The following is a 15097-nucleotide window of genomic DNA, read 5'->3' as shown; positions in this document are numbered from 1 at the left end:
AGCGCTTTGCTGCTCGGGCCTAATAAAGGAAGACAGATGATGAACGGTAGGTGAGCCTAAAATATTAAAGAAACCACAAAGGTTAAAAAAAAAAAAAAAGATCCAGTGAGATGACTGACTTGCTAGTAGTGTTTGCTAACTTGTATACATCCAAAATTACGTTGTTGATTCTGAATCTTACAAACGTTTCAGCTTTGTCGGAGAAACAAGAACCAATGAGAGCTGGAAAAAAAAATGAACAAATTTGTTTTGCTTGTTTTTTTCAGCAGTCGGTCTGATCCTCAACTCTACCGTCTCTGCAGAGATTCCTGCTGTTCGTCTGGGATTTATTCACTTTACTCCTCCCTGTGGATTTCACTCATTCCTGCAGGTAATTCTTGTACAGATGGACACAGATAAACATTTACACTCCCTAATTAATCTCTTAGGTTTTGTTGCCCCTGTGCTGATGTGAGCGCTGCATTCAGGAATTAATCTGTCGTGACATAAATTACAATAATTTGCGGCATTGTTATTGTTGCTAAAATGCTAAAACTTCAGCCTCTTTAATTCCAGAAGAATACATAAGATAAAACTGTAGTATGTGGACAAAGATGAATCATTAATAGCTTTGAATAAAATAAGAATGAATGAATTACAGATGCTTTAATTTCTCTATTTTTCTTGTATTATTCCAGCTATGCAGTAACTGAAGAATGATGCATTTCCTTTAACACTGCACGTCCTTTTCTTTAAGATTTCCTTACATTTGTATCAGATTTGCTTGAGAAGGGACATTTAGGAGAGAACTTCCTGTTCCTTCTGGTTCTTTTCACTTGCTTTGGTTTTGCTGAGATCAACAAAACAAGTGAGGTGATTCTTTGACTTCTTCCAAACCGTTAAAAGTTTTAGAAGAACGAGCACACAGTGTTCATCTTCTCCCGATTATTGTTTTATGGGGCCAGCGTTGCCTTACAGGCACAAAACAAAAGTCGGACTCTGCTCTAAATGTCACAGATTGCATGCAAGGCTCCAGCCTCATGATCTCCACTACGTTTTTGTGGGAAGGCGGTTCACACAGTGAAGCTGTGACCTGCAAGCAGCACAGTTTGGGATCCCTGCATGTGTGCCGCAGTCTGAATAACAGTGATTTTATAATCGGCATCAAGCGGATGAACCGTCAAACACGTTGTTTCAGGACTGAGCTAAAACGAGGAACCACATGATGCCGTGAGTCAGAGTGAAAGCTGGATTCTGCATTGGTTTGCAGAACAAGCTAGGCTATTAACAGAGGGTACTCAACGCTCTCGATCCTAATCTCTCCCAGGAGATATCCAGATTTGAGGTTTGAGCTGGCCTGGGTTTTCTCCAGTTTTCAGATTTTTCTCACGATGAGAATGCAGAGAAAACGGAAGCATCTGTATATGCATGAAGTGTAGTTCTGATGTAAATGGAAGTAAAGGTACAGGCTTACATAACGCCTGTCAGATTTGACGTAAGATGAGAGCTGAAAGGAAAGCTCTTTCTGCACTGCCGAGAACCAATCTCATCCTCTTCGCTTTGTTTCCACGGAAACAGCAGACATGCGACTCACTGTTTCAGAGAGAGGAATAAGAGTTTTAAAGACGACAAGGAGGAAGGAGGGAAGTAGGAAAATTTTAAGTCCGACACCCCTGTTCAATCTGTAAAAACAAAGCAGAGGTCCCTCGGGATTCTCTGTCTGCAGGAAGAAGGCGCATCTGTTGGCGTTGGTATATTTAGTCTGAATTAAAGACTGCAGCTTTAAATCTAATGGAAAGTGGAAACACCTGGAAAATAATTTTAAATTATCTCCCCCCCCTATCTCATTTATTATGATTAGAGAAGATGTAAAGGGATAGAAAATGTGATGTCATAAATGCTCAAAGGGAACTTCAGATTTAGCCAATTTAAATGTGAAAGTTTGAAGATTGTTTTGACAGTTCTTTGCCACTTTTAAATGTTTAATCTTTTTAAGTGAAGATGAGTCACATTTCATCACATCAAGTATAACAATGCAAAGCAGCTAAAAGGTTTGATATTCAGACTCAGGGATTCCCCCAGAAAACCTGCTAAGCCCGGTGCTACGGGCACTGTGGCAGTCATCCAACGGCCAATCGATTTTTGTGTTTAAAAATGTTTAAAGGTGACCGAAATTTTTAAAAAATATTATTGGGTAATTGTGTATTACTGGAAGACATTCTTAACAACACTGAAACACCAACTACAGGACCTCAAAAAAGGCAACATGAAAAAAAAAAACTAAAATAAATACATAAATAAACATTGTTTAGCCTGGTGGGGATGCAAGTAAAGCCTGGTGGCCCGCCAGGCCTAAAATACACTGGGGGAAACCCTGACACTGTAAGACTAAAAGCTGAAAGTTTGTTATTCTGGACATGTTTTACTGTCATGTGTTAATCTCTCTGCACACTTCCTAAAAAAATAGATGTCCAGTTTAAAGTGACAATAATGATAAAGACAGTTTGATTTGATTTCAGAGGGAAATGAGGTTTGTGACGGTACAGTGCAGCATTTGTGCAAAACGACTTCGACTCCCAGGAAGTTTTCCTTTTTACTCTGGTGTCCGTTTTTAAGATGGCAAACAAAACGGTTACCACGTTGTATTTTATTAGAGGTAGCTTAGAGGTTTTTCAGACGGTGAGCTGAACAGATCTTTTTATATTTTGGTTATAAACTCAATATAGACTATTTGAATTTCATGTAACACAAAGTAGTTCATAAGTGTAAAGTGGAAGGATAATCGCAGATGTTTGTTTGAACTCTTTACATATGAGAATGAGGAAAGTGTGCCGCATTCTCCCATGATTGCCCGCTTCCTTGTCGCTGCTGAAGAAAAATCTCCCCGCAGCATGATCCTGCCACCACCATGTTTCACAACAGGCGGAATGTATTATTCTGTTACTGAACTCCGCTTCACAAAATATTGAGTTTTGAAAGCTGAGCTGTTCAGCTGAGATCATCTTAAGGACTTTTAAAGAGAGACGCGTTTCTCCTGTGGTCAGATATCCGGTCCCCCGTAAGGCTTTGTGTTTGTTTCTTTCAGATGTCGCTCTGTTTGTATTGTTGGCAGCGCTGAGAGCAATCATGTCTTTTAATAATATATGGTGCATTACATAACACCAAGAAACAAGAAGCGGTGCAGAGGGAGAGAAAGAGAGAAACACCGGAGGATCTGACTAACGCTGGATTAGTGTTGTAGCCTGTGACATCTCTGTTGCAGAACAATCAGACACCATGATAAGCCTGTAAGATGCACAAAGAAAAGTTGAGTCAATTCGATGCCAAGAACCCAGACTGAAAGGAAGAGGAGGCTGAGGGGGGGAGCCAGAGGAGGAATGTTGCCAGGTGGGGGAGGGGGCTCCACCCACGAACGAACAGCAGGATTATAATCACGTTTGGCCCCCTGGTGATACCTACAGTTTGTTCATGAGGAATTATCTTTATTATTATTTTTTTTATTATTCTTCCATATATCCAACATCAGCAGATAGACTCCAAGCTGCAGTAAAAGAAGATGAGGTTCAGACTTCCTGTTGAAGAGGCAGCAGCTTCTTCTTCTTCTTCTTCTTCTTCTTCTTCAGCCTGCAGGTTGCAAACATGTCTGTGCAGCATTAAAAATAATACCTTCCTCCACATTTTCTCTTCTCTGTGCTAAATATTTCAGTCAGCTGAGGATGCTCGGGCCGCACAGCCTCCAACGCCTCCCTCCCTACATACACGGCGCAAAAAAAAAAAAAAAAAAAAAAAACGCTCCAGAAATCTCATTCGGGGCGCATTACGGAGCAAGATGGCGCTCTTGCTGTCAGCACCTCGGACAGCACCGGCGGCTCGCGCGCAAACCCCGCTCCTCTTTTAAATTCTAATTGATTTCTATCAATTGAGGCGGCACCCACGTGACAAAACCCCTGCGGGTCGGAGCTGTGGGGTGGTGGGAGAACTTCCAGGTGAAGCTGTGGGGGAGGAGCGAGGAGCTGCTGTCAAACTGGACTCCTCGTCTTCATCCGAACCAAGTTACTCGGGAGAAGAACGGAAAAGGGGGGGGATTCAGATCAGCTGGTTTAAATAGACATATTTTGGGGGGTGGGAGAGATGAGGCGACGTGTTGCGGAGTCACGGCGGAGCCACGGCAGAAATGAAGCTCTGATCTCCCGTTTTCCTGTCCTCTGAGTCCCGCAGTGTTTCTTCCTGGTTCTGCAGCTCCAGCTGGGAAGATGCTGGCGCTCCTGGCCGCGATGTGCTCGGCGCTGTTCATCCCGGGCTGCGCCCTCAGCTCGCATTTCAACCCAGGTGAGTCCGCCCCGCAACACGCCAGATTACTGATGCCACCTCCTATCCTGTTGATATAATTAGAGCAGGTTGTTTCTCAGAAAAGAAAAAAAAAGAAAAAAAAAAAAACTCCACGTTTTTTTACCCCCTTTTTTTTCTTCCGTTTTTTAAAATTGTGGTTTGAGATGGCAGGAGTGATGTAATGCTTGCGCTTTGCTGCTGCTGCTGCATGTTCTCCTCCTGACCGTGTTTGATCGGATGCGAGTTAAAGACGAGAGGCCGACCCTCAGGTTCAGAGATCAGAGCAGCTCAGGTGCAGATAGAGGTGAAAGGTGAACTAGGAGTTGTTGGGAGGTGGAGGAAGATGAAGCAGGACTCCTAATTAGCGCCGAGGGACGGAGGAAGGCAGAATCTGTTGGAATAAGCAGATTTCTCTGCAAGATGAAAATGATGACCTTATGATGTAGATGGAAACTGAAAGGTGGGGTTTCTGGTGACTAAAAGGTTCCTGGATAAACAGATGTCCACTTTCACTTCCTCCTCACCGTTTTGTCCCCCGCTCCCCCCATCATGTGAAGAGATTCCTATTAGTCAAAACTCTCTGCTCTTTTAACAGTACCACTTTCATAATCTCAGTGCTTTTCTAAAACGGGCCGAGTAGCATAAATCTTCCACTCCACCGCAGCTTTTTAAAGTCTCATCGGATGCAGCAGGAGCAGCTGACAGGAGAAGAAAAACCTTTTTGCCCTTATTCTGTCCCCCGAGGAACAGTAAATTGAAAGATCCAATCCAGAGGTCCGCCTTTTTTGCCACTAACAAATGACCATGTACTGACCGTAAAAACACAGCGGGGTGTTGAAGTACAGATTACCTCTACAAGAATACAAAAAAAATAAATAAATAAATCGAAGAATTTTAAAAAGGGCACTGGAAAAGCCGCTGCTGAATCTGCTTTGTGTGTGTTTGGGTTGATGACGTCACAAGAGGCACTAAACATTATGCTGGACAGGTTCATTTTTGACAGATTTCCACATAGCTGCTGTAGCATCACGGTGGACGATTGCCTGTTAAAAAGATCCAACATCGTGTGTTTGCATATTTCACTTTTCACCATTAATCTTTGGTTTTGAGGTTGAAACGCCTCCTTGCCATCACCCTAATGTTTAGCTCCCTCCACAGATTTCAAATTGGATTTATGTCGGTACACTAGTGGAGCCACTCCAAAAATGTCAATATTGCTTCCATTCAGAAAAAAGAAACAGTATTGGATGGGTTAAAAGATTACTTTAACTGTAAATCTGCCAAGGAGATGAATAATTTTTCATCTCCAATAATTTTGAGACTTTTTCCGCCTTGCAATCATTTTCAACACTTTTGCATAAGTTGTGGAAGATCCAGCAATTCAGCAGGAAAACTGGGAACTTTGTGAAACTAATCAACTGAATCAGGTGGTTTTAATAACAACTTGACCGGGATTGGTCAAGTTGTTATTATTAAACCTTTGACAGTTAAGTCAGTCCGCTCCTTCTGCTCCTCTTCATAAACTAAGGTATGAAGAGGCATAAATTAGCCAAATTTCCAAAAATCTCAAATACAACTCAAATGTTTTGATCCGACTGTTGATCGCTATGATCAGAGATGACAGGGCAAACGATCTCTGATCGGTTGCCTTAAGTGATGTCATCGGAGGCATGTGGTGTGGACACTGGTTTTTGAGAGAGTGTCTGTTTTATCTTGATTAAATAGCAGTTCACAGTAAAATAACAGAAAGCTGAGCATGTAGCGCTAACAGCGAGTGACCACATCAACAGCGAGTTTGTTGACTCACAGGAAGTCTGGCAGGCAGCTTTAATTGGACAGAAATCTGATTCCAGTTAGATTCATAATCAAATCTTTAAAAAGTAGAGCTCGTGGTTCTGATACGTTGCCATGAGCTCCTTGACGGTGAGCGCACAATAAGCAGCCTCAGCTGAACCAAAATGAGTCGGTTTCACATCGATTTGATCCTTTTCTGCTTCTGTTCGGTGAGTCAAGTCGTCTCCTAACTCCAGACAGAAAGATCTCCCACCATGTCAACTCCGTGTTTGTGCTGCTGTCAGTCTGCATCCGACGGGCGCTCCTGTAACTTGCTGTCACTTGTTCTTGTCTTGTTCTTCTCGGCTGTTGTCAGGGAGCTGGGTGAGGAGCAGAAAGCGCCGTTTTTTTCATGCCGAATATGAGAGGCTTGAGTTTGGTTAATTTGGATGACGTCAAGGATTCTGGAGTTTTGGAAACGTCGAGGAAAATGTCTTGCTTTTACTGTTCTAGTCCCCCACGGGATTTTCGATTGGTGGAGAAACATTGGCTCGATGTTGATTCAGTAAAGCAGGATTAGTGGTTGCAGTGCAGCCATCAGGTTGTTTTCTGACGACTCAGTAAACAACCCACATAAAACTCAAGACATGCAGTGCCTTGTAAAAGTATCCACGCCTCTTGAACTTTTCCACATCATGTCATGTTACAACCCAAAACCTCCAAAGTCTTTCTACAGAAAGCAGCACATAAAAGGAAAGGAAAATGATACGTTTTCCTCTAAATGTTATACAATTGGAAATCTGAAAAGTGTGGCATGCATTTGAATTCACCTCACCTGGAGAACTCATATGTCTCTTAAAACCCCGTACATCCAGAGAAGGGAACTTTTGCCTTTTTGGACTTTGACTAGACCATTCTGACACATGACTATGATTCAATCTAAACTATTCTGCTGTATCTCTGACCAGCTTCCCTGTTCTGTTCTTGCCTCATCTGACCAGAGCATCTTCCTCCACATTCCTCTGTAGCTGCGTTTCCATTACAAACATGCGCAAAACTTTGTTAATAATCTGCTAATGTCGAAGAAGCACAAGTTTGTTCATGCAGTAAGTTATTAGAAAACATGCAGTACCATCATACTCCTGCCACTTATTGTTGTCTTCTTTGTCTTTTCCGCTAATAGTAATATCTGGCTGTTGATCACGACTCATGTTGAGCAACCACAAAAAAGTGTTTCCATTAAAGTTCAGCAAAATACATTCATTTTGATACAGGCGCAAAAACCCCTTCATTCTAGCACAAAAACATTTTATGTAAAAAAAATGTGAAAATTGTTTCCGTTAAGCCAATTTATTTTCATAATTCCACTTTGTGCAATTTTATGGTCTACAGAAATGCAGCTGCTATAAAACTCAACGCAAACACAGAAATTGGTCTGACGGTCGCATCTTTGCTCCGTCTGGTCAGGAAGTGGGAACATTTTTAAACTTTTAAAAGAAAACCGAAGAAATGAAATATTTATTGATGTGTTGCTGAAAACCTGTTGAACGCATGTCGACCCTTTAAATGAGGAGCCGAGGGAAGAAACAGAATGCAGGCAGGCGGAGCCCAGAAATGGGCATTAGATTTCAGTAATGACCCAAGCGAAAGGTAATCTGAACCGGGGAATATTCTGGACTTTCTGGGCTCTTCTAAACGCTCTGTGGGGAGCATGACGATGACATCACAACCCTCTGAAGGGCTTGGCTTGTGTCTGTAGGGTGATTTTTCCTGGCAGTGCTGGCTGCTTTCCCAGACCTCAGGTTGTCCGTTTCCCATCTCTCTGTGGACTCCTGGCCACAGCAGCTCTCTCTGATTATATCGCCCAGGAAATGAGGAGAAGCAGAAGTTTGTACGTTTTAAAGGTCATCAGAACCTCATTGTTCTAGACTGAAGTGCGGGTCGAGGAGTTGTTAGAAACTCAGAGCGGAGGGGATACAGATCTGACAGAACGAGGTGTCTGCGTTGACCTTTGACCTTCACGCAGCAGAAAACGATCTCGCGTGACGGTGTGGAATGTAAGTGGAGTCGGTCCAGATGCTTTGATTGAACAGGAGCATGGCAGAATGAGTTATTTGCTCCCGGCAACCTGCTGAAGTGAAGGGCACAAAGCTCTGGGCGTAAATTGGATTTGTACGGTTTGCAGGGATTGGCTGTCGTCTGAACGCTTCTGTTGCACACCTCCGTCCTTATCTGTGGAGATGAAAGGAGCGCAGCCGTCAGAAGTTGTCCTTTTTTTTGTTGTTGTTTTTGTTCCTCTGAGCTGCTGAGTGTTTGGCTGGTGGATGAACGGCTGGTGCTTTTACAGGCAGCTTCTCTCGTGTGTTTGCAAGAACTCAGGTGAATAAGTACCTCTTAATGTACAACAATAAATATATTTTTGGAGGCAACGAAAGTCAACTCTCTTAACTTTTGTACAAATTAAACTGTGATGGAACTGTGAAGAAATAGGCAGCTTTCTTCCCATACCGTGGCGTGCTGTGGTCTAAAATGTAAACTTCCTGCTGTACTTACACTTTTTTGAAAAAAAAAAAAAAACTTCAAGAGGGATTTATTGAAATCTAGGATTGATCTATTGTAACTGCAAGTAGAAAAAACAAACAAACAAACAAAAAAAAACACCCAGTTTTTGTTCTGGAGCAGCAGATTCCACATTATTTAAATATTACGAAGCTAAACCAACAGAAAACTGTGTCTGGAAAAATGAATTACACCGTCCATGTCAATGAGACTTTAAAGGGAATTTGGCAGTTGCTGATTAAATGCGTCGACCCATCGGGTCATTATCAGTGTGAGGAGAATAATCCGGTGGATCTGGTTCAAACTGGGATAAATTAAGACAATTCCTGGAAGGAAAAACATCAGCAACGACCTTAGAGAAGCAGCTTGGGCACAGTGGTGGTGGGGTGATGGTTTGGGCTTGTTTTGCACCAATAGCACTGATACATAAAATCAGAATTAGAAGTACTGTAGGTGTTTTTTCTTTTAATCAAGACTAATTTAGATTTTCTCTAACGTGACATTTTATTTATGTAAGAGCTGCTATTTGTCAGAAGCTCTCTTTGGTTTCAGCGTGCAGCGGGAGGTCAACTTTGTGGAAGTTCTTGATTTTTAGAGCGAAAATGAGACGTTTCAATATCCCCGCTGAGTCACTGTGTCACCATTATTTCATATAAAAGCCCCGTTCAGGGTTCAGTCAATGACTCAACTTGTTACAAAAGGTTTTGGGGTTTCTTTCTCTTCAGATTGAAATCAGCTGTGGCTTTCCGCTCACCACACACACCTGTTGAGTCATTCCAATTTTGACACAAATTCTGTGCTTTTCCTGCCGTGATCTTTTCGCTGTGCAGACGAGGGGCGGAACAGCACACATAAATCATGACTCGGTCTGAGCTCCATACAACGGCAACGACACAAAACAAATGCCAAATGCTGGGTTTGTTTTCACTCATCCGTAGCAGAAAATGACCCTTAGTGAAGTGAGGCAGAAAAACAACCAACCTTCTCTGCGAAGAAGCCGTAATGTTGCAGGGTATCTAGAGCAAGACAGGATTATCTGTTTGCTGCTGAATTCAATTTAAATCGAAACTATTTTCCAACATTTTCATCCAGTTTGAGCCACGTAGGCCAGGTCTCGAACAAAAACTCTAAGACAGAAACTAACAGGGATCTATTTTTGTCTTTGCTTTAAAATAATTGAACATCAAAACGACAAGGACTTGTTTCACTTACATTTGCTCCTAACTTCATGCTGAATTAAAAATAAAAGAAGTAAAAGACAACTGAGTATCTTTTCCTAATGTGATGACATTGCATTGCTTTGGTGTGGAGTGCTTTAAATGATATTATCATTCACTCAACGTAAGCCAAACACACGTGAACAGCTGCTTTTGGATGAGAGTGGTGATATCTTATATGAATGCCATGTTCTCTGTCTCGTTTGGCTCAAACCTGCAGCAGAAAACATTGGAGATGTGTCAAATCGAGGTCGAATTACAGTCACACAACGGCACGCTTGCTGTTTTTACATCTACCGAAGCTAACCTTACAAAGGGAGAAAATGAACCATATGTGGTGTTAAATAAACCAATTAACTCAGCCGTGAAAACACTCAAACTGTTTAACAGCTTTTGAGCTGCAGCTGATCTTAACCTTCGGTTCTGTATCAGAGGCTTTATTTGTCTTCCGAAGATGGATTTCAGATTAAAAGTCACTGGAAACTGGACCATTTTAGAAGCTGAAAATGTTCTACGGTAGTCGGAGTGTTCTCTCATCAACAGAGAAACTGTTTATACCACCAAATGAATGGAGAGTGTTTTAAATACCACTCAGGTTGGGAGGTAATCTTTCTATGAGGTTGCTTTTATGCAAATCAATTCACAATCTTCTGCTAAAAACCAAACTGCACCGTTGTGTCCTCGTGGGCGGAGGCAATAACATCACGCCTAATCAGAAGCAAAACTCTGTTGTGTATTGCTTGGCTATTAGCTTTCTGTGCTACATTATGATGTGATAACAAACAGGAGCAAAACACAAACTCATTAATTTACCCCTCTGGAGTCAGACTCTGCATGTCTGAATCCAGAGAAAGGAGAAAAAGGAGAGAAGCAGAGGCACACCTGATGAAATAATAATGAGGATGATTCTTTATTGATGCTGAAGGACAGATGTTCTGTTGTTTGCTCTGCCGTGTGGAGGACAGAGTCACCTGTGACACGGCTGCAGGGAGGAATCAGCGGCCTGACTGGAGAAGCTCCGCTGCAGAGATGCTCCACGGCAGACGGTCCGACTGTAAATGAAACGAGGGGAGTGGGTGGGAGGTTTGAAGCTCTCACTGACTGAGACGCGCCGTGTGTGTCGGTGTTAATTGAAGATATCGTGCTGCACGAAGGTTTCGCGAGGATTTCGCCGAGCTAGAATCGCCTGTTTAACACCAGTTTGTCTGACGACAGTGGGAGGCCGGGGGGCAGGACTGGAACCACGTTACCCATGAGGCAACAGGAAGGTTTTCTTCGTGCACGGGGATATGTCAAATCAGACATCGCTGCTGGAGCTCTGCAGACAAATCACAGCTCTGTGTCTGATAACTCAGTGGGAATTGCCCGACTGAATATGTATCAGGAGGTTGGATTATTGTGTTTATTAGGACTTGGACTCAAGGCTCTTAGTTCCAGTAAAGGACCTCTTAAAGCTACAGTATGTAACTTTTATTTTTTTTTAAAAGTTACATACTGACAGTTTGTACTTGTTAAAACTGTGACCATGTAGTGACAGTTTAATGAAAGACAGATAATCTGTGAAAAGATTCTACAAAAAAATACACCACTCTCGGTCAAAAACAACCAATCAGAGCTAGGAGGTGGGTCTTATCGCTGTCAATCAACCTCGTACATGTGCTGGTTGATGGGCTAATGGCGTACACACAGGCATGATTGACGGCGAAGGCCCTCCTGGATCAGAATGAGATAAGACAAAATTCTTTAGTGTAAAATGTTTTAGATAGTAGCACAGAATTAAATCACGTGTGAGATTTTGGCTTTGTTATTATGTGTCTCCAATATTTATGGAGATGGTTTGCTACAAAGAGAAACAAGAAGCCCAGAGTGTTAAACAGAAGTTTGAATTGATGCATATTTTTGTGTGCTGTGGTTTTTGCCGCTTGGAGATGTTAGAAAAGCGATTAAACGTCCCAACACTACTCCAGGTCATGTAAACATTACAGATAAACCCGCCTGCAGTTTCAAACCAGAACAGATGCATCAGCAAAGCTGAATTAATTCTAATGATGATGATTTTTATAAACTGCCGGAGTTTGCCTTTTGCTTTGTTTTGTTTTTTTTTTTACTCCGAATCATTCTGCAGATTTTTTTTTAACAGATTATTTCTTACTGCAGAATCATTGTGGAGGGCATTTTATATTATCCCCCAGCCTCCATCTTGGCCTGTTGTGGGCTTGACTAATGGGACAGATGATGGAGTCCGACAGCCGTCACCTGCTCTGATCTCTGCTCCGTCCCCAGGCCTGCTTATCCGTCTCTCCATCTCCTGATGAGGCCTGTTAGATCTCTCACTGGAAGTCATGTTTGATCACACACATTGTTGTGATGTTGACTAAATACATGGCAGCTCAAATGAGGGTTTTATTCCTCGAGGAGAGCAGGGATGGGCGTACGCAGAGTGAGAGGCGGTGGGAGAGTTCGGCGTGTGTTGCTGCTGTAAAAACACGTCAACGACCTGTGGAGGAAAACTGCTGCTCTGACGAGTTTTTTTTTTTTCGTTGAAAAACCTTTCTTTTCTTTTGCTCACCAATTGCAGGATGTTAGGAACTCATGGTTCACCCAACTGTTTATGAAAAGTGTTAGTCCTTTTGAAGTTAGCTCTGTTTTCCACTCAGCTGTGAAGGGAATAATTGGAATGTCTCAAATGTGCATCAGGCTACTTTTCATCATCTAGTTTACTCTGGACAAAGAAAGCCGTGTCCTGTTGTCGGCAGCAGGCTGTTTACAATGCAACCTTTCCTCACATGCGTTATAAAAACATGTCTTCCTTCGTGTCAGGAAGCATCAATTTTCAATCAGATCTCAGTCGCATCTAAATCCGCTCTTGGATGTCATGTGTATCGGGATCAGATCGCCGCTTGTTCCAGTTTCAGCTGCGTAAACGCACTCGGAGGAATTCACTTATCGATGCCAGAAGGAGCTCTCGTTTGAATGCTGCATGCTGTGGTTGTTTTCTAACTTGGCGTCTTATCACTTTATAACAGGCTGGTGTTGATGAAGACTGACTCTGATCAGCTTCCCTACGTTCGCCACAAACACGGAAAAACCTGAATTATTATTTCTCTTTCTTCATTACATGCATCGAAACTGCAGAGCATCACTTTTTTTTCATCTTCACAAGGAGAGAAACTAAATTTCCCTCCTCATAATTTAACGTAAAGATCTAAAGTTTGGCCTTCATTTTTACAACGGATTTAGTTTTTCATCCTGACTGTTGCTGGGATATTTTTTACATCTCGTTTGTCGTGAACTTCCCCCGACTGAGGGATGTGAAACTGTTGGCAGGATGCTTGGTGTGATCGCACAAATGTGCAACACAACTTTTTCACACTTTATCATGTTCCAAGGGGCTTCAATTTGTTTTATTGGGCTTTTATGTGATGGACTAAGACAAAGTAGTCCCATTACAGTGGAGTAGAAGGTGAACCTGGGGTGTGCTTTGCCCAAATTTATTATAAAAGAGTGGGGTGTACAAGTATTTTTGAACTCTGATGCTTAAATAAGAAACCAGATGATGATGATCTTCTGTTATAATCTTCATCATAATGGTTGCTGTCAGTAGAACTGCACTTTACGTCGCAGCTCTTTGTGATTTTATTTATCCATAGCCATTTCTTTATAAAACAAAGAAGAGATCCTTAAAAAAACCACAATTTTCCCCCTGATAACATCCATCAGGCTTTGGTTTCTTTGATTGCTTTGACTGTATCTGTAATTATGAGAGAACTGCAGAAGGAACCTCATTTCCTCGGCCCTGTTTGGCCTCTCGGCTGAGGCATTAATGACAAATTGATCTGCTGTGAAGTGAAATGCGCTTTGCGAGGCGTCCACTTACCGTCTTCGCTCTGCTTAGTCTGCCGATCGCTGGACGAGTAGAGTTCAGCTCTGAGGGGTGGACGGCAGAACGTCTGCAGATCTAGTCGTAGGGATGTTGATCCTCTGTAATCCTACACATCCTGAACTTTTCCTATTGCTATGGTGTGTGTGTGTGTGGTCGTTTTTTTAAAATCTGTTTCTTATTGCCTGCCTTCCATCTCTACATGAGTCGTCTAGAAGCTGTCTCAGTGTGAACACTATTACATCAGACTAGAGAGGGTCTGACTTTGAGGGATTCATCAGGTTTCTGGGTGCAGCAGCATAACAGAGCAAATCGACTCAGGAAAACGGGTCGCAAAGTAAAACTGGTTTCATTAAACTTGAGCTTCTTCCGAGTATTCTCTCTTCTGGTAAAACAAGCCTCATCTACCCTGAAATCTAAAGTAAATGTCCAGCTAATTACTTGTGGTTCACCATAGCTCTTGAAGATGTGCATGACTTGTGCAGCAATTTACTGTACTAGTCCGCAGCATCCTGAACATTGCACACATGAGGCCATTTGCTCAGAACCAAAATTAAAGAGGCGGTGTTATGTATTTTCCAGACACATAGTAGCATTTTATAGCACAATCTAGTAACTGTTACTTTCAGTTACTATAAAAAACAGTGCATATATCAAACATAACTTCAAAGAAATTTGACTTCACAATTTGACGACTTGAAATTGGGCCTCTGTCTCTTTAAGAAGCTCCTGCTCTTTCTGACAATCCGCCTTCAGCATGCCATTCCTCTTACATTTTTACCAGCGATTCCCTATGAGCTAAGCCAGTGGTTCCGAAAGATTTTCTGGGCCCCCCTATGGACTACAATTAGGGATGCTCCGATCAGGTCTTTTGCTGCCGATTCCAATACCGATCACCCATGAGGCTGATCTCTGCCGATCACCAATCTTTGTCGATCGCCTGGATTGACTGTTTATTTTTCACGTTAGTTATAAATGATACTATGTGATCTTACAAAATTTTTAAAAATGAGTTGGTAATAAATTCACCTAATTAACGTAAACATGCAACATACTTGCAGGCACAATGCAGCAGCTACTCAGTCAAAAGAACAACTGAAAAACCTGCAACCAGTTAAACAACATTTAACAGTAAGGTTCTCTGTACCCTAAATTATACGAGTCAAATAAGTCTCACAACGCTGCCTCTATCAAATAATGTCTAGTAAAAGAGGGAAACATTTATTCAAAGTCAAACGCAGGTTGCATCAAAACAAACAATCCTAAGTTACTGAGTCAAAACTTCCTAAGAGCAGGGCTAGCTGATTAATGCTGGTTCTGATTGGTTGTTTCTGACTGAGCGGAGTAATTCTGCAGAACA

The 15097-nt window shown here is 42.1% G+C and overlaps 1 protein-coding gene across 2 annotated transcripts in view; it reads left to right on the top strand.

Moving 5' to 3' along the window:
* Positions 1-3787: 3787 nt before the first annotated feature.
* aatkb (apoptosis-associated tyrosine kinase b) overlaps positions 3788-15097 on the top strand; it is a 64237-nt gene continuing 52927 nt past the window's right edge. The window contains exon 1 of one of the 2 annotated variants that reach the window (XM_032574639.1): positions 3788-4308. In XM_032574639.1, the coding sequence (XP_032430530.1) occupies positions 4233-4308 (76 nt within the window). In that variant the 5' untranslated portion in view covers positions 3788-4232. The remainder of the gene's footprint in view (positions 4309-15097) is intronic. The other variant, XM_032574640.1, reaches the window with a different exon arrangement.

The sequence above is a fragment of the Xiphophorus hellerii genome, chromosome 10 (assembly GCF_003331165.1).
Source record: "Xiphophorus hellerii strain 12219 chromosome 10, Xiphophorus_hellerii-4.1, whole genome shotgun sequence".
Taxonomy (NCBI): Eukaryota; Metazoa; Chordata; class Actinopteri; order Cyprinodontiformes; family Poeciliidae; genus Xiphophorus; species Xiphophorus hellerii.
Note: the sequence above shows the minus strand (reverse complement) of the source record. Positions and strands in the feature narration are given on the sequence as shown.